The 19,453-nt window shown below is 36.6% G+C and overlaps 2 protein-coding genes and 2 long non-coding RNA genes across 18 annotated transcripts in view; 3 read left to right on the top strand and 1 right to left on the bottom strand.

The window, feature by feature from the left end:
- LOC128879428 (uncharacterized) overlaps positions 1-19,420 on the bottom strand; it is a 26,614-nt gene extending 7,194 nt beyond the window's left edge. For 2 of the 12 annotated variants that reach the window (XR_008457633.1, XM_054128553.1), the window contains exons 1-13: positions 16,088-16,264; positions 10,776-11,107; positions 10,058-10,363; positions 8,440-8,628; positions 7,813-8,323; positions 7,496-7,726; positions 7,113-7,412; positions 6,890-7,024; positions 6,057-6,814; positions 5,712-5,901; positions 4,460-4,792; positions 3,923-3,959; positions 2,171-2,313 (exon numbers count right to left, since the gene is read on the bottom strand). Coding sequence is in view for 11 of the 12 variants with exons in the window: in XM_054128553.1 (XP_053984528.1) it covers positions 2,171-2,313; positions 3,923-3,959; positions 4,460-4,792; positions 5,712-5,901; positions 6,057-6,814; positions 6,890-7,024; positions 7,113-7,412; positions 7,496-7,726; positions 7,813-8,323; positions 8,440-8,628; positions 10,058-10,363; positions 10,776-11,068 (3,426 nt within the window). In the remaining variant the exon portion in view is untranslated. Of the gene's footprint in view, positions 1-2,170; positions 2,314-3,922; positions 3,960-4,459; positions 4,793-5,711; positions 5,902-6,056; positions 6,815-6,889; positions 7,025-7,112; positions 7,413-7,495; positions 7,727-7,812; positions 8,324-8,439; positions 8,629-8,945; positions 9,078-10,057; positions 10,364-10,775; positions 11,108-16,087; positions 16,269-19,032 lie in introns of those variants that run through there. The other 10 variants (XM_054128563.1, XM_054128564.1, XM_054128554.1 and 7 more) reach the window with 9 other exon arrangements.
- LOC128879436 (uncharacterized) lies at positions 9,086-10,218 on the top strand. Its single transcript, XR_008457639.1, has 4 exons — positions 9,086-9,411; positions 9,545-9,768; positions 9,847-9,955; positions 10,079-10,218. It is a non-coding gene; the product is annotated as an uncharacterized LOC128879436 (long non-coding RNA).
- Positions 10,225-14,307, top strand: LOC128879435 (uncharacterized). 4 transcript variants are annotated; one of them, XR_008457638.1, is made up of 4 exons: positions 10,225-10,624; positions 10,704-10,815; positions 12,404-13,206; positions 13,316-14,307. It is a non-coding gene; the product is annotated as an uncharacterized LOC128879435 (long non-coding RNA). The 4 variants fall into 4 exon arrangements; XR_008457637.1 differs by having other exon boundaries at positions 10,704-10,824; XR_008457636.1 differs by having other exon boundaries at positions 10,225-10,815.
- LOC128879434 (cysteine-rich PDZ-binding protein) lies at positions 17,042-18,133 on the top strand. The gene is made up of 2 exons (XM_054128571.1): positions 17,042-17,420; positions 17,577-18,133. Exon 2 carries the CDS (start codon positions 17,588-17,590, stop codon positions 17,888-17,890), a length of 303 nt encoding a protein of 100 aa, XP_053984546.1. The 5' UTR covers positions 17,042-17,420; positions 17,577-17,587; the 3' UTR covers positions 17,891-18,133.
- Positions 19,421-19,453: the final 33 nt, after the last annotated feature.

Here is a 19,453-nt window from a genome sequence, read left to right as displayed (position 1 = left end):
GTTTTGGATAATCTTCTACACGCTTCTAAAGTTTATTGCGAACCCGAAACTCTCTGTATATTTAGATTTTGTTTTATTCTTGTGACGGTACATATTTTTCATTGGACGAACATATTTGCACACGATCGGTATTATGGTAGAATTGCCGATGCACTAATAAAGCATTCGAGTTTGTACAATAAATAAGTTGGAAAACTAACAGTTCGTATTTGAAGTGTTTACATGATTTAGAATTGCTTTAACAATACAGCACTTTGTATCATTTCTGTCATCGGCGTCACGTAGATCAAGAAATACGAATCACACGCAATTACTCCGTATTATAATCGATTACAAACAGCGCCTAACGTGTCTGAAAATATTATAAATTATGGGATACGACCCGTACTAATATCACGGATTCTTATCGTTATAATTGGCCGTTTAGTATGACATATATTACACGAATTTTGTATAATACACGATCGTGCAGAGAAAGGTATAGTGCTGCGTACAATCTACGAAGCAAAGAAGGCCAGACAACTATACAGAAGAAAAATAGTCATAAAGGAGCCGAATAAAGATAGTTTCCCCGGTGAAACATTATCGAAAATATCAAGCATAATATTACAATATTTCGTTGAACTTCTTAATAATGAAAAAAGGAATACAATTCGATATTAACGCTTACACTTTGCCACTGCTCTTCGTTCTTCGTAATTCATATCCTAATTGATTATTAAATTTGATCAGAATTTTATGGACAATGTTGTATCGCTGTTCGTATATTCTTCCGTTTGTTATCTCTTTCTATACGTTTCAACATTGAGAACCTTCGATTTCTTCAACTCGATACTATTTTATCCAGCTCCTATTCTCAAACTAACACAGAGAAACGTTAAAGTCACATGAAAGTTGTGTTCGGTGGTCAAGTGGTGGTGGTAACAGCACGGGGAAGGGGTGGCTATAATAAAACATTCAGACTGCTTTACGTAATATAATCAATCTTACGAACTATCTAAATCAATCTTTTATACTTCGTTTACTTTTGTTCAAATATTCCCCAAGAAATTGCCAATAAATGCGGCTTCAATCAATCGAGACACTGAAACAATTCTATACACATTTTATATATATATATATAAAAATAGAGAAATAGAAATAGAATCTAGTTTTAAATAACGTCTTGCGGTGTCTTTATCAAAGTACCATGTTTTTCTTTCCTAACGGACTTTCGAAATCTCGCCCAAAGCAATGATTATATTCATAAATTCTTCGTGTAAAATCAATGACAGATTTTAAATCCTGGGAAGCCTGCTTATAATTGGAAAATTATGTTCATCACTCGTTTCGTATCTAATCTCGGATGGCTTTGAGCGTCGTTGCGTTATAATCATTTAATTCGTCTATTTTAATCTATCAAAAAGAAAAAAAAAAACTCTCAGGTTTAACCGAAGAGGCAAATTAACGATAACGATACTGAAAGAAAGAAGTGGTTTCCGTCTTCTAGTTGTTTAACGATGTCCTTGTGTACACGCAACCCTAGCAGTCGTAGAGTACTGCATCGTGGTACCTTTGCTCGTGGATGGGTTTAGAAACTGCCTGTTCAGGGATCGAGTTGGACATGTCTTATCAGGAGGGAGCCACGCAACCAGGATCTTAAGAGAGCCTGGTCTTATACGATAAACAAAAGTAGTTGAGAAAGGAGTACGTCGAAAAAAGGTCAGTTTGGCACTCATCAGGAAATGAAACATTTACTTGGCATGCATTTAACTTAAATGCGATGAAAAAGTTAGACACCGAAGTTCATAGGTAGTGCAAGGCATCTAATTAATGTGTTCCGCAACTTTCTGTTTACGATATAATTGTGCGGAGAGTCTGTGGAAAATGCGTGTGCAATAAAATGAGTAAATCTATCGATATAGAAGAGTACCAACCGAAAAGAGTATAAGCTAGTCGTTTGAACTTGTCTAGAAAGCTTATTCGACAGATCCTGGCTTATTGTTGAAAAAAGTGAACATACAGTCGTTGCTCGACGATGCGACAAGGTTGTACAAGTTTCGATTTTCGACATTGTTTAATTTAACATGGAATAACCAGAGTAAATATAAACATATAGCCATGAAGGAAAAGCGGCCGAAAGGGAGGATGCATAAAGTGCAAACGTATAATAAGATAAACATAGGCGTACCTTTATCCTAGAGACGGCTTCCTCAGCCTGGCACATGCGAGTCGATTTGGTAGGCTCTCCTTCGCAGACCAGCTGAGTAGATCCGAGATATCTTGCTCTAAATAGTACTCCCTCGATTAAAACTGAAGGATCATCCAGAAGTGCTGAAATAGACGCAGAAAGGCACCATTTAGCTCTGTCGTTGAATCTTTCATTATTCAAGCAACCGAACGCTGATAAATAGTCAAGCGCAGATCGAAGAAGTCTGATCGAAGATACAGGAACAGAAATTTCCATATGGTCCATTTTTACTTTCTTCACTTATTTCTTTTATGTTTAAACAACGTTATTTGAATAGCCATTTCAAGGCTACTTTATATGTACGAGTGTTCTGTTTTTTGTTTTCTTTTTTCAAAGTATCTTCCAACACGATATCCGTATCTCCTATGTTAATACATTTTCACTTTTACAGTTGCATCTCTGTTGCATCTGACAACTTTAATCCAATAGCCACTTATCCCCTTTAATGGAACTTGAATTGAACAATCACTTAACTTGTAAAATAAACACGCCACTTCACTCTTATTCTTCTATTTTGATAAAAATCTTTTGATACAAATCTAGTTATCTGTTATAATTAACACAAAGAAATTTAATAATTTGCCGAGCTATTCTTCTTGAATTCTCTTTATTTTGCATGCTTCTCGTGTCCTCGTCGAAATATATAAATAATTTGCATAACAAAAACAGGAATAGGTATATAATACAATTTTCAATTGAAATCATAGAAAATATATCGCTGTTCCACCGAAATACTATAAATATTTTTAGTGTTGTAGAAAGTGCAAGAAGACCAACGAGGATGACTATACTTGAAAGAATAAATAGGGATACAGCGCGTTACGGAAAAAAATCGTATATCGTATACATCTTATCAAAGTGATTGTAATCTCTAAATATCAATTACTGAATCCCATGACGTTTTTAATCCAATGGACAAATACGAGTAATGGCTAAGGAGATACGGACTTCGGTGTTTACAAGCGTTCAGCGACGTTAATATTTAGCGACAACAAGCAACAACTATGTTTAAAAACTGTAGGTTTTAATAAATGGTCAAAATACAACAAATTTATTTTATCAATCGATTAATTATTATGATCCATTATTTAATTTAATCCACTACTTCTTCAAAACAAAGTATATATTTTTTTTTAATTATAGTATATACTATCAACTTTCAAATACTTATCGCTTCGTCTCTACTTCAAGACTTCTACCAAAAAATTGTTCATATATCTTGCGTCAAACATCTCAGCATATCGTAATTTCGCGTGACCATAAAATTATTTTAGAACTACCTACCGAATGTGCCCGATAGGAATGCAGCGATTAAAAGAAAATATTTGTTATTTGTTCATTAGTACACATTTGATAAATAAAAAGTGCAGAATGTATCGGTTTGTATAATTGTATAGCTAGAGAAATTTCACACGATTCAATGTACAATCGACAGAGTTTCATATGTACATTTTCTTTTGCTCTTTCTTTGTAATGCTTTCTATATTATCTGATGTTTGTATAATTTTATCATTTATATTTTATAATATTTTCTATATTATTGTATCGCTGCATTATTTCATCGCTAAAGTCTAACCAATCTATTAACACTACTCTTATGAAAGATACGTATGAAAAGTAATGATGAATAACAAAGTCATTTATAATTATGCTTGTATTCGCAAAAAAAACATAAGGAATATTGTTTTTTACCTTCTTTATTTCTGCTTTTCTTCTTTTCTTCTTTGTCCTGTGAAACACAAAATTTTGTATATATTATGCACGTTACAAATAAGAGTACGTTAAACAATATCACGACTACGTGCTTTTCGCATGTCACATAACCGATCCTCTTTAAGCTCTATTCATGCAATGTGTTTATTAATTGTTTATGCTTATATATAAGGTCATTAGCTTTCGCTAAGATGTTTGTTACATTACAAAGAGTTGAATTATATGAAAAGGAAAATGGGAAACATGCAATCTTTGCATTCGAATTTTTTGCTAATTGAAACTGTAGTGATTCTACTTATTCGAAGGATAAGACTAGGATTCCATAAGAATTCCCATAAGGTTTTCTGTAACTGTATATATTGCGATACTACTAACAACAAGAGTAACTAAGAGAACAGAAGAAGGAGCGATAGCAGTATCATCATCATCAGCAGCAGTAGGCAGCAGCAGCAACAGTAGCAGAAAAAGAATAGAAGAAGAAGAAGATAGGTTTGTGTAATTTAATTGAAAGGGCACCTTTTTCACCTTGTTGCTGGATTCCTTGAGACTCTGAGGGGACGAGGGAGAATTTTTTGCTGGAGTCTTCTGTGGACTCGACGTGGTTTGCGTGGGAGTGGTAACATCACGATCGGACGGCGGTGATTTAATTACGGAAACTACTGGCGGAGGTGAGATAGAGGCAGAAGCGGAAGTGGAGACACAGGCAGAGGTCGAAGCTAAAGGTTCTGAAGATGCTAGCGGGCTTTCTACCGGAGCGACACTGAGGCTTTTCGGGGGAGTTTGTTTAGGAGTCGACAGTTTCCCACTCATCGGTGGTAACATTGTCCTAGTCTTAGGCTTCCTCCACCCCTATGTAACACCAATTACATTTATGTCATGTTAGTCGATTAAATATATTTGCTCAAGCAACCCATCTCAATTTTTATACGCATCGCACAGTTTCTTTCATCATTTAATCCTTTTTTATTTCATCGGACATATAATATTATATTTTCAACGTGATAAATCATACTTATGATTATTGTAACTTTTTTAGATCACCATATAAAGGATTGAAATCTTGAAAAAATACATTTGTTACTACTAAATGAACAGACTAAAATTATGAGATTCAGTTTGTACAACGTGAGAATCGTTGATCTTGCAATTATTTAAACAAAAACTTTTTCAAATGTACGTGATCTACCTTACTGGATTCGAAAGGATAACCAAGGTACATAATCATTTATTACTGTTTAACTGTTGGTACGACTAGATATGTATACTATCACTGTACGATGTACTCGTAAGTTTTACTGCTTAGCATAAGGAAATTCATAATTTGAACTACAAGCAATAATATAGTTATTAATAATAACTTATCGTAAGAGGATTATTTCTTTTATTATCAAGAAGCGTCAGCGTTAAGCGAGTCTGGAGGAATCTAATCTTAATATTTAGAACTTTTGGTCCTCAAAAATTATCTTTGTAATTCATGTTTTTCATGTAAACTTCCATAAAAAAATAAATCAATCGGACTTTAAGGATCTCACTTTATACATATATAACAATTAATTTATTCTTACTATTCCATTAAAAAGATTTGTAATTCATGCTAAAAGTGTTAAGCAACGTTATCGCATTTCTAATGTTTCTGCAACGCTAAACAGAAGAAGTGTGATAGCGATGCCTAATGTTCAAATCGGTAAAAAACCGTGTAGAAACATTACTTTTAATAAAATATTATGAAATGAACAATGAAGTATATTAAAATTTCTATCGTACTTACCTTGTCATCGTAAAAACCCTGATCGTCTGTTCTTTGCTGGCCAAGTAATCGATCAGTCTCGAGATCGGTGTCTGCCTCCTCTTCGTCTGGACCTTCTTCGTTCTCGACATCTGCATCTTCGCCCGCGTGTCGAACTTCCGATTCTTCGCTGTTGTTTTCTACGCAAATTCTCCGCCTGCCATCCGATATACTAAATTTTAATTAGATGTACTTAAAGAAGAACAATTACTTTATTTGTATAGGATAAGGAGAAAGATAAATGTGTGATATAAGAGTACACTGCGTATCAAAATTGTACCAATACTTGGACTTGAACATGAACTTGAACAAAAGAAAGTAAAATACCTTGGTATCCAAATTGGACTGACATTGGGTTCAAGTGGTTCTTCCGTCGAAGACTTGACGGGTAAAGTCTTAGTCCTCTGTAAAGCCATTCTGATATCTTTGATGGCAGCCTCAACCTCGCCACCAATTTCTAAACTGACAGTTTGCCTAGCTTGAGGTGCAGGTGGCGGAGGTGTGCCAAGGGGGTCCAAACCATCGAACTGTAGCTCGTTTGTATCGTACGAATTCTCTTTTTTCGGAATGAACAGGTCAGGCGAGGAAGTTTTTAGAGAATGTAAAATATCTTTGTTGACGGTTAAACCGGGAAGCTCTTTTCCGACCGAGTCAGTTTCGGTTGCAGTAGGATAACTAGTGTCATTAACGCGACTTCTCTGAATAATCTCCTTTTCAATTTCGTTAATTTGTCGTTTCATCAGCATCACAGTTGGGTTATTGTTATCGGTATCGCTGGCATGACCGCTGGACAAGCCATCCTCGAGGACAGGCATACTGGTATATATTCTCAATGGATCAGAATTGTTTCCTAGGTCGCCCATTGAGCCGAGAAGCCCGCTGGCTGGTATCAATTCGTTATCCATCATCATTAAAGAAACTTCGCTGTCGAGGTCACCACAGTTGCTATCGCAGTCAGTCGTTTCGGGACTCAAAGTAAAATTACGGGAATGTCCGACTTGTAATCCAACCTCTGTTTCCCCCAGATCTTCGCTACTCCCAGTACCAACCGAAAGATCTAAGAAATTGTTTTCGTGTTCGCCAGTCTAACAAACAAATAAATGGTTGTATTCGAATCACCTCGACCGCTTGTACTTTCGACTGAAGAAAATCACACTTACATTTTGTGGAAAGTCGATTCTTTGTTTCTTGGGAGATTCGTGTACTAGCACTTCTTCTGTTGTTGGCGGACCACTGGCTAACCGTTGACCAACGTATGCACTTCCACCTTGCCTCCGTAATTCGTAATCAAGATCCTTCAGTAACACGTACGATACAAAATAAAATTACAAATACAGTTATACGTTATTATGTAGATAACAATAGTAAGCAATAGATGCATACCTGAAATGGAAAGGATTCGGTACTGTTCTCTTTCTCTTTTGTTGGCGGTGGACACTTAAAAAATTCCTCGAGCACTTTTCGCGTCTCCGAGAATTCATATAAATAATCGAATGTACTACCACCCGACGATACAAGATTGCTTATATTGTCTATGGGCAAAGTCGATGGTTTCATAGAGTCTTCTTCTTCATCTTCGATTTTTGGAGATGGGGGAGAGACATTCACAGTTTGATCATCAGAGTAATTCATATTTGTTTCTACCACAGCCTTTTCTACGATGATTTCTGTAGAAGTACTCTCCTTTTTGAAATAAAAGTAAATTAAATTTTATTACCAATCATTATTTCTGAGAATAATATCAAATTATAAATATTCAAATATACCTCATTATGACTTGGTGTTGTTGGCAATACTCTCTGTGGAAATCCAGGTCTCGGCGTCATGTATACAGATGGCGATGATAAAAGGCAAGGAAGCTGAGTATCACGGACCCCGTAACGTCTCGGACTTTCAGAATACTGTGCTATCGGTAATTCACCAATTACTCTTGCTACTTTGTGATTACGTTCCGATGATGGTGAATCTACTTCGCAATCGCTAGCTGGTGTAATTACCTAGAAGTAGATATAATTTAGCTTACATCGAACATTTAACTTAATAATAAAATTTAAAAAACTCGAGAAACAAAACTGAGGAATACCTTAAAAAACTCTGAAGTATTACGATGATATGCCGTTGTCGGGCTTGGAGTACTTCCAATGCTAGAACTTAGAGGTTCAGGAGGAATACGACCTCTCTGGGACTCTTCAGACTCGAGATTTAAATTAGTCGACGTAACTTGGTTGGTATTATTAGAAGTTAAATCTAGTCTCAAATTTTGCCAATTATCATCGATATCGTCGAAAACGACAACTTCACCGTCGCTGACGATAGCCATACTTCTCGCTGGCGTTGTATGATTCGACTGGTAATCTATGCAACTCTTGGACAATCCATAATCGAGTTCCATAATATTTTTTGGTACATTGTATTCTACATTATTGCTATTCAAAATTGAGTCATAATTAATAATACGATTACTGTGATTGCTCTTTGGGGAATCATAGTCAAGGATTGATTTTGTTGAATTATGCCGCACCGAATGTATTTCAGAAGCAAATACAGTTTCAGTTACTTCCCTGTTAGAACGCTGCTTCCTTGTGTCGCCGCATCTAGAAATGATATAAAATTATTTATTAAATACATAGTAGTAATAGTAGTTAAATTCATGTAATTATAAATACAAATACAACTAAAATTTATTTGTAACTAAAAATTGTCTACTTACCGACTCCTTAATTCCCATATAGTTTGCGTGTTCGGAGATTTATTATTTCTTTTAATGGATAGCTTGTTATCTATTTGAATATCTTCGTTATTTAAGGAATTTGACGCAGCGAGAAAGCGTGATTTCCTAGCTGCGACTTTACCTCTACTTTGAGAGAAAACTTCTCGTCCGCCAGCAATTTCTATAATTCTAAAAACAATACGTATCATTAGAAAAAGTATAATTCTTTTGAAATTTACTAAGTTTCTAGCGGTAAATAATGTTTCGTTTACAAATTAAACATTTGTAGAATAGTAACTATATTAATGCACAAAATACTAAAACATATGTATTAGCAAAAATTAATTGCACAATTACTTGACTATTTGCAATTAAACATTTCTTACGAAATAAGAGTAATATTGCTGTTATATAAATTACAAGTACAGTAAAACAATATTAATTATTAAAATGACAAAAAAAAATGATATTTATGTTTTTAAGGTTATAAACAAACACTAACTCACGCTTTTAATAACATTCACGTCACGTTTATTTTTGACCGAAGAGATTCGTTAAACGATTAAGCAAATTTATTAAAATATTATTTAATTCATAGTTTCTTGAAATCCTTAGCAACGAAATGGAAATCGTCACACGGTATGCATTGCATTAACGAACCATATTTATAAATTTTTGGAGACCTAGCAAACTCGCGTCGACTATTTAATGTGTTGTCATTTAATAGATTAAATAGAAACATTAAAAGTCCTACCCAACAAACACTTGTACTGAAATGTATTACATAAAACTACATTTTAAAATTTATAACTTAATTTTATAATTGAACGTTACATCATTTCGTTCGTGGAAATAAGTTTTTAATAAATGCATCGAACTATCATGCATTTAAACTTGAATCATCTTTAAATGACTCGAGAATGCAGAATGCACCTGAGTGCACCCTCAGAATTGTGTAAACAAAGAGGGAAGGTGAGTTTTACAGTGCCGCGACTAAATGATTTACTCTTATGTATATCACTCACGCTCCTTTAACGATCCTGTTTTATTCACATTTTATCATCGCTGTTACATTCAATTTGCATGTACGATATATTTCTTTCAGTTATTAGAATAGATAAAACACTCGACAACGTCAAACGCTCACTTAACCTAATATCCATTGTATACTATACTTGGATTCGATTGGATGATCATTGACAAATTTATCGACTCGTCAAAGAAACATCAAGAGCAGCAGTGGATGTAAAAATTGCAGATGCTTCGAAGAACTTTAGAAGCGATTAAAAACAACATATTATACTATAATGACAGAAATGTTGAGATAGAGTTAATAGTGTTTAAACTAAAACATTATTTAAACTATTGGATTCCTAAACTTTTAACTTGCATTTTCGGACTTTTCAGGTGAAAAACTATACGATTTGATAAGTTTTAACAAAAACAAATGGGCCCCTGAGACAAAGTTCAGCCTTATCTACTTTAGCTAAATGTTCTGATAAAAGCTGGTCGTAAGGTAATATTTGCAAAAGACATTGTAGTTATTTGTAATTACAATTTTGTAATAATGTGTTGGAAAATTGAAAAATTATGAAAAAATGATTCCAAAATAGCTCACCTGGAATCTCTTAATTTATAGCTGCGGTCACCTTTGGCAGATGTTAAGATGTATACAGGGCTCTCTTCAGGCCCACTGTCATCCTGTTGTGAGTGACCCTGATGATCGCTACCTGGAAGGCTACCATATTGCGGCGCATCTTCGCTATGCCCAGAGGCAGACGAAGAGCTCGAGGAAAGCGGTTTGGTGTTAAGCGTCCCAAGCGAACTAAATGTTCCAAGTGGCCCACTGACGCTGCCATTCCCACCGCTGATACCAACGGATAACTGACTCTCGCCTGCGAAACCGGACACCATACTTGTTGTCCTGTAGAATGCAAACATAATTTGAGTATTAGAGAAGTATAATGGTTGATCGTAGGCGTGTATATTTACTGTATCATTTTGCTCTTTTATATGTTGCAATTGCAGATTTGCATGTCCAGGAATATTTTGCGATATTAATATTATAATATTAATAGCAAAACAAATTTCGATCGTCGGATGTTACACACGTGACTTGAATTTTCGTCGGCAAAGCAGCGTAACACAGAGGATAGCCTGGAAACTGTTTTTGCAGCTTCAACCAGTTTCGAATTTAATCATTCTACGATTTAGTTATTATTTCAAATTTTGGCAAATATTTATTTTCTTTTTTAATATTTTAGTGTTGATCGAGTACTATGTTTGATTTGGTGTTCCGTGAAGGGTAACGATCTATAGGTCGAGGCGAGCTTTACCTATCGGAGATGTCGCGCTCGAGGTCGATCATGTCTTCAGGTATCTCACGTGAGTGGTTTGAATGTGTGTTCTTGGAGGCGATTGCGCGGGTGGTCGTGAGAGTATTTGCAAACGTAGTCGCGAATGTGCTTGCGAGGCTGGTGGTAACAGAGGCGGCCTCCTTCTGGCAGAGGCTTTCATGCGGCTGACTGATCTGCGTGGAGGCCCCCGGACTCGGGGGTGGGCCACCCCTAGGCCGACATTTCGGGAAAAGTCGGTTCAAGTCTGCGTTTTCCAAGATCAGGCTTGTCATCGCCACGCCACATTCATCTCTTTAAACAGCCTGTCCATTCTACAACATATCAATACATCAAAACATCATTACTGAAAATAACTTTAAAACCTTGCTAATTATTCAATATATATCTGCGTGAGAAAAATCTCAAAGTTATATTTTACGAAATTTCAAGGTCATCGATGATTCCTTGAACGCGACGAGGTATTTTCATTATTGTAGCGTTGTAGCTGATAAAAAGACGAATTCAAACATGTATAATAATTCTTTTGGAGAAGAAATATTATTCTGGATTTTTGAAACATTGAAGATAATTCACAACAAAATTTAATAACGTATGTTGTTACTTTACTCAGTTGAAATTAATATTCCTTTATTAGAATGATATACAACTATTGATATACGCATCATGATGATAAAGTGACGGAAAATATTTAATTTGGAAGCACATGGATGTGTTGCTGGTAATATTCTCGTTACGATGCAGTAGATACTTATAAAATTGGTTACTCCTAAACATAAACTGGCGACTGAGTTATTGATTAAGTTATTGATAGTTGAATACATATACTGCGTTTGATATTTTCGATACACGACGCTACGCGGATAACTTGCTCTTGGACAACGTAAAACGTTGTTTTGCTATTCTTGTTGGGGACTCTATAAAATGATTATGGTGAACACGTAAAATTCATTGGAACTATATTCATTATAAGATATGTACGTAGAATCAATCTGGTGTATGATGCATAACCAATATTGTTCTATAACGTTGTGTATGCTGTTACAACAAACATTAACAAGGTACGAAGTAAAAAATTGTTTTGCACCTTCGTTGCTGCGTTTAGTTCATAGTATACTAATCAAAATGTTATAGTAGGGGGGGTCAGTCCTACTGTGATTCCAGTGTTGCTTCCAACTCGCGCATGCGAACAAGAAGAGCTGAATGCGCAGTACTGTAACTATAGGAAACGATGCGTGGTCCCAATTCTTACATACTTCCATCATTCTTTGGGGCGACTAAGAGCGCCAGTTTTATAATAAAGTCGTATTAGATACATTACTGACGCAAGGAGAAAGCAACACTGGATCACAGCCGTACCACAACTAAAAAGAGGAAGAAAACACGGTACCCTATTTGTCTTTGTCTAGCAGCGCATACTTTCACGCGCCTCAACGTTAACTCATTGCTAAATTTAATTCACTCATCTTGCAATTATTTTCTTGCAATATTTTATCGTTTAGACAAATTCATCGACCTATGATACATGGCTACATGGTTACAAAGTTATTTACACCGTATATTTCGTCCATTTAAACCAAGTAATTTTTGTAAAAATTTGTTCTCGATAGGTCCGCTTTAAGCAGAATACGATGCGTAATGACACTAAGAAAGGTGTAACGGGGAAACACGAGTTCGGTGAAAACAAACAAATAGGACAAGGCAAAGGTAAAAAGAAGGAAGCGATGTGGATTTGAGGAGAACGTGGAGACGTTAACAGAAGGAACACAAAGAAGAAGAAGAAGGAGAAGAAGAAAGATGAAAGGGGAAGAGAGAAAAGACGAGAAAGTATGTGCAGGGCGAGAGGGAGGTCGAGGGTATGCTTCGTTGAGCGTGGAATCAATAGGAGGTCACTGGCATCAGTAGATACAATCGGCACATTTTAAGTCCGTCTCGCTATTGTACAGCTTACCTCTGATAGAACTCAATTTAATGGATTTCGAATGTAAGGTAGTTGCACCGTGAATTTATTTATGTTCGAGGCTACTTTTTCTAGTTTAAAAGGTGCGTTTATTCTTAATTGTTTAGTATGTGAAAAACTGTGAGTTGGAATTATTTTGTGACCTGGAACGATCCCCTAAATAGGCGGCCCTGCAGCATTTATCATTCAAAGTTAGTTTACAGTGAAAACGAGGTAACGCAACCCTAGATTCGATCAACTGCTTTATATGGTCGATCATTTTAACACAGCGACAAGAGTTTGTACTCGTAGGCCTGGTGTTGCATTGTCCAACCATGATATAACCATATAACATGACAAATTCCCCCACTTCTGGCCAGCAGCGTAAGCTTGCGCTGTAGGTTGCCATAGATACATGTTTCTCTCAGGGTGTTCAACTTTTGATACGAGAAGAATAAAGTGTCAATATCTGGTGTATGTATAGCACGCGTTCAGTGTGTGCTGCACCCTCGCAGATATTCTCAATCTATAAATATTAACCGTTCTTAAGTATTTTAAAGGACTACTAATTTTCTTTTTTTAGAGAAAATAACGATAATTACTGAATCAGCGATCGCTTCGTAAACAATTACTTAAGTTTGATGTTCTGTGTCGAGCGAGGGTCGACAAAAATTGAAATCAGAAATTAGACATAATCTAGGTCGAGTCCAAGCCTAAAACAGACAGACGAGTTCGAGTTTAAACATGAATTTATTTGATCGAACTATGAATTACATACCATAACTCGAAAATTGGATACAAAGTAATAGAAACGAATTTAGTAAACGTATTATACTATTACAATTAAATTAAGATTACGATTTAAAAAAGAAGCTATCTACTCTTTGTCCTTTCAGTTGATTTGAATTTTGAGTTAATCCCCTTTCCGATTGTTGGTATAAGTTGCGTTCGAGAGCGCAGTGCTACAAATATAATTATTTTCGTAAGGGCTAATCAAACACAGTGTATCCCCACTACTACCCCCAAGTTTACTTGTTGCTTAGCGACCATCCCCTCCACTCATAGACGTCGTGCAATGAACGAGGTTCGCATGCAGTAATCGAGGTTCTTCTTTATCTACAGGGATTACTTTTCCGTGCATTGGTATTTTTTGAGCAAGTTCATTAAAAAAATATCGACCTGCCACCTCCTCCACCATTCGAGTCATTTTCGATAACCGTTCAATTAAACTGTCGCAAGTTGAATTCGGTTTCGAACCACTTTTGACAACCTTAGTCAACCGTACCCTTTGTTTTTGGAATCGACCTTCCTTATTTCGGTCCTACTTTCGCGGTGCAAAAGCCCATTAACAGGCTCGAAAACGGTCGATACATTATAGAAATCGACCCTTTTCGACCCTCTTAATTGGCTTCTGCGCCGCTTTGAAGTTCGCTCAGCCGGCTTTTATTTTCACTGTTGTGTTTTCACAAAGAAACATGTAGCATCGAGGATTTACTCAATAGTTTTCATGACCGGTTGACCGAATTACTTCAAATCTGGAGAATGTGAATAGGTATGGAGGTTCCCTTCGCACAGACGTGTATTACGTACGCAGTGACTGTGTCACAGTCCCCATTTATCTTTAGTTAAATCAGTTTTCCACGCACTCGTAACCTATTTCTCTACTCAGTTTCCTTTTTAACAGACTTCGAAAAGGAGGTTATTCAATTCGACATGTATAATTTTTTGTTCAATGCAACAGTTTATCGCACGCAAAATTAACGAAGAAATCAAAATCCATTTAACCCAAGAGCAAGGAAAAAACATTTTCATTTCTAAAGTAATTATATCGGTAACACAGTGCTCTAGAGCACAAATCATACCAACAGTCGGATAGCGGATTAACTCAAAATTCAAATCAACTGAAAGGGTAAATTCTAACTTTGATAAGTCGGGCAGATAGCTTTTTTTAAATCGTAAATTCAATTTAATTGTAATAGTGTTATACGTTTACTAAATTCACCGATATTATTTTCGTATTTAATTTTCTAATTATATAACAAAAATTGCATAATCGAGTTCCTAGGCGTGTGGAATTCGTAAATTTATAAATTTATAAATTCAGTTTGAAACTTGTATTTGTGTATCTGTTAAGGTAATACCTTTTTATTTTGTAATTCAGGTAACTGTAATTTTCAATTAATATTTATGTAGTTAATATTTTTAGTATCTTACATCCTTGACGTACGAATCTTAAGTTTAGGTTATCACGTTTCTAAAATTCAGGTAACGATCGTTTTTGTCACTTGTATCGTCGAAAATCGATTATTAATAAAACTAGACACCCTAGTGTCAGAATGTTATCAAAATTATTAATAATTCAATGATAATCGTTAAAATTAAAGATTATCGCGGCCTTATAATTTGTTTAGAGAAACTAGTACTTCAATTGATACTCCACTACAGCTAATACTAATTGAATTTGATTTATATACAGCTATTATACATTTAATCATTTTAATTTTAACGATTTATTTATTCGCTTCACAATTCTAATCGTAAATTGAATCATTTGGGAATTTATTATAAAGTAAATTTGAAAATCCACAATTTCATAGTCAGCAAATTTGCCTGTTTACGAAATTCACCCTAAAAGTTGTTGATAATGTTAGTTTCAAGAAACCTGTACCACAGTTACAAATTAGTTATCGAATCAGATATTCCTACGTATTAGAATACATCGCATTACAAGTAAGAGACATGGAATTTAAAACTGCCAGAGAACAATGTGACATCGTTAAATTGTAAGGAATAGAAGAGAGTCGAAAGCACGGATGTTCTAAACAAAAGCAAGATAATATCGCGCATCTAAATCTTATTTCGTCAGTCAAGATCAAATTTATCTCCCGTGGCAGACGAAAAAGTCGCGAGTAGGAATCGATCGTGCAATCTTATTTGCATTTGCTTTGAAAAAGGAGGAGTACACAATACGAATAAGGTATATGCTCGAAGAGAGCGTAAATCGAGGAATATTTTAACGTAAACGTCTAGTAGAAAAACAAAATAAGGGTGTTTGGTCGTAGGCGTCTATCTATCTAGAGATTTCGAGGGTGAACTTGACTTGGTCGAACGTCCAATTGTCCATTTTGGAAGAAAGACGAGGAAGAATTTCGGATGCGTGAAAACGGAATGCACGAGCGAAAGGTAAAACAAGTGTAAAAGGCTGTAATCAGGTCTTCCAGCGGAGTCTCCCATCGCATCACGACTTGCGAGAAAGAGGAATCGATCCAACACGTTAACGCGTGTCTGGCATCGAGGATGGCAGCTACCCGAGTAAAGTTTCCTCGAAACGCTGAAAATCGCGGTTGGAAGTTACCTTTTTGTGTCCGTTTCGCAGCGTGCACTGGCCACTTTGTTATAGCACGATACACTGAATCAAATTGTCACACAAAGTGTCGCAATAATCTGGTAATAGAATCGCGAGTACACAGGTCTTCGGAGGATAGTCGGCCACTGAACGAGCAGATGGCGCCCGCGCTTGTACGCCACTGTACGCCACCCCTAGCGTCAAATTTTCCTCCAACCCTCTTCCTCCAGCCCCCACTGTCGTTGCTTGCAACTTTCGACTAGAGGGTTGATCGCGTGATTCGCAACGCATCACCCTAAAGCTCAGGCCCAGTTCGAAATACGCGACATTCGCTACGAACCACCTTTACAATGTATTTTCGTTTCGATTTATTCGTTATTTATTCGTTAGACTTTACGCGACGAAAGGCAACGTTGGAATAACCTATTTACGATATCTGGACCAGTCTTATATGTCAGTCTTATAAAATTCCTCTGATTACATTTATGAAATTACGAAAATAGTTCTCAAAAATAATATCTCTGTTCCATTTTCACATCTTTCTTATTTTTACTATTAAATCTTGCAATCCGTATCTTAGTTTTATATTACGATGTCTGCTCCCAATTCTTTTATTTTATTCCTCTATTATTTTTTAGGGCGACTAAGGGCCCAAGTTTTATAGTCGTATTTGATAATCTCCTGATGCAAAAGACAGTGCGCGTGCGCGAGTTGGAAGCAACACCGACATCACAGCGAAGGACAGAGACATTGCGGTTGTGTACCTCTCTTCGTCGTGCAGTGGTGGGGGAATTATCAGTCCATGGTTTATGTAGTCAAAGACCCATAATATTATAGACGGGAAAGTTACCAAGTTACTAGTTGTAGTTATTTCTATTGCTTAGCACTTGATAACACTGTTATTGTTGTTGGTAGGTTGGTATCCCAAGTCCACCGCTTACTGAGCCGCTTTGTGGCCGCTCTCAAAGATGCGACCGCTCTCTGCAGCTACTGGCTGTTACTTGACCAGTATTAGAATAATAGTTAATAATATAACACGATATAGTGTACTGTAGTTATTATTACAGTTGAGTGCCTACGTCCCACTTTTGGTCAAGTCCAAGTCAAGTCACCATAAATCTACAAAGTGCTCCGCAGTCACGTGGTTTTGTTTTGTCTGATACCATTCATGTTTCATTAATCTACTCTGATTGAATCCATGGCTTTGATGAACGCATTATAGAACCAATTACAGTCAATAAGAGGATTCACGCAAGGCCCTCTATTAGGAACCATTAAGAACGTCGTAGAATGTGTACAAATGTTTATTTGAGTGTTCGTTTTGACGTATAGTGTTTGAAAGGTTAGGTATTTGTTATCACTGATTTCTTACAATCGATGAAATAAATTTACAGATATCTATTCCCCCCACTCCCCAAAAAATAAAAGACTGCGATTAATCTTTTCTTGTAGAAAATTGGATTTGTAGAAAAATACATTTAAGAATTACAATTTTCAGGGTGATTCAGAATGGTTTGCGAGAAGTGCGAGAAGAAGTTGGGAAAAGTTATAACCCCGGACCCTTGGAAAAGCGGAGCGAGGAACACAGTCGAAAGCGGAGGACGTAAAGTTGGAGAGAATAAAGCACTCTCCACGGGAAAGGCTAGATTCAATCCTTACACTGCTGCTTTTGCAACTTGCAGAATATGCAGGCAGAAAGTACATCAAGTAGGATCGCATTATTGCCAGTCATGTGCATACAAAAAAGCTATATGCGCAATGTGCGGTAAAAAATTAATGAGTACAAAAAATTACAAACAGTCCGCTACCTAGAGTGTTTTAAATTTATTTATTAATTTACATTATTGATGAGATTCGTTACGTTACTATTAGAAATATGTAAAGGAATGTTTTTCTTCCATTATTACGAAGGAAACAGTATATTTACCTTTATCGTTTTAACACATAAGCTGTAAATATACTATATGAAATACCATTTTATAATACTATATTTTATTATTAGATAGAAGGTACTCTGTCTTTCATCAAAAATAAACATTTGCCTCTTTATTACACGAAACTTTATGAATTTTATATGTAAAATTCCTTTCTGTAAATCAGTTATAGAAGGTGCCTTAAGAATGGCTGTATTTTAGTTCAAAATTTTCCTGCATGGTAATTTATACATTACTTTTTGTTCAAACCATGTAGAAGAACATACAATGACTACATAAAAAAAGATTCAAATCGATCGATTGTAACCCCACAATTTAAAAAAAATTCAAATTTTGTAATCTCGATTAGTCACTTATTTTGAGTCATCCAAAATGCATTTCAACGTCTTCCTTTTGGTGGAATCTTTTGAACGGGAGGAATGAATTGCCGTGCTTTAGCGTTTGGCGCGTTGTACGAACAAAAATCGCGTTATACGAAAACAGTAAGTGGTAACAAGACTGGTAGTGTACAAGGAAATGTACTGTATAGGGATGAAATATCGTTGAAATGTTACTGTTTCGAACAACGCAAGTTAAAATAATACAGTTTGTTTAGTTTGTTGGAAAAAATTTGGAGAAAATGTGGTTTCTTTTCGACTCTCGAAACTCATGTAACATCGAAAGAAAGATATATAAAATGATGTGTAAATTAGTGGAAATCGCGAACGGTCGTTGTTGGCAAACCTGCTAACTGGCGAAGGCGAAGACGACGGTAAAAGAGAGAAAGCATGCAGGAGAGAGGGGAAGATGAGATCGGAAGCGCCACAAAACGGAGATGCGGACATTTGGTAAAACACTCGGCATGGATCGAGCTCCATGTTCGCCCGTGAAAGAGATGCGGTATCTCCGCGATTAGGGGATACAAATTTTGTATCTAGCGAAAGGACGTTGAACGGTTTGCACGCGTTTGTCGGTGAATCGGGAGTAGGAATCGGTAGTTCGGCGGACTGCGAGGTTAGTTCAAGGGTGTGTAATATTCACGTGTGTCGGAGAGTAGCGTGGCGAAAGAATCGTCGGTCTGGTCGCGGTGCGCGATCTCGAGTTGGCGAGAGGCGATCGCGGTATCGCTGGTTGGGAGAGTCTGATGGTGAAGAGATATCGGAGAGGGTAAGGTCGAGAACGACGTCGAGGACAGAGCCGAAAATAACGTTAACAGTGGTGGCGGCGGCGAGAGCGAGAGCGACAGTGACGGCAACGAGAGCGGTGGCGCAAGGTGTGAGGACGAGGTGAATGCACGGCGGCCGCGGTGTGTGCCAGTGGTGTGCGCGCTCGTCGCTCGTGGAAACCCGCCAAAACCCGCGGCCGCGAACAACCACCAGCAAGAGCAGCAGCAACAGCAACAACAACAGCAGTAGAAGGAAAAGGAGGAGAAGGAGGAGGAGGAGGAGGAGGAGGAGAAGGT

This window comes from Hylaeus volcanicus, chromosome 7 (genome assembly GCF_026283585.1).
Source record: "Hylaeus volcanicus isolate JK05 chromosome 7, UHH_iyHylVolc1.0_haploid, whole genome shotgun sequence".
Taxonomy (NCBI): Eukaryota; Metazoa; Arthropoda; class Insecta; order Hymenoptera; family Colletidae; genus Hylaeus; species Hylaeus volcanicus.
The sequence above is the reverse complement of the archived record's forward strand: the minus strand, read 5'-3'. Positions and strand labels throughout refer to the sequence as shown.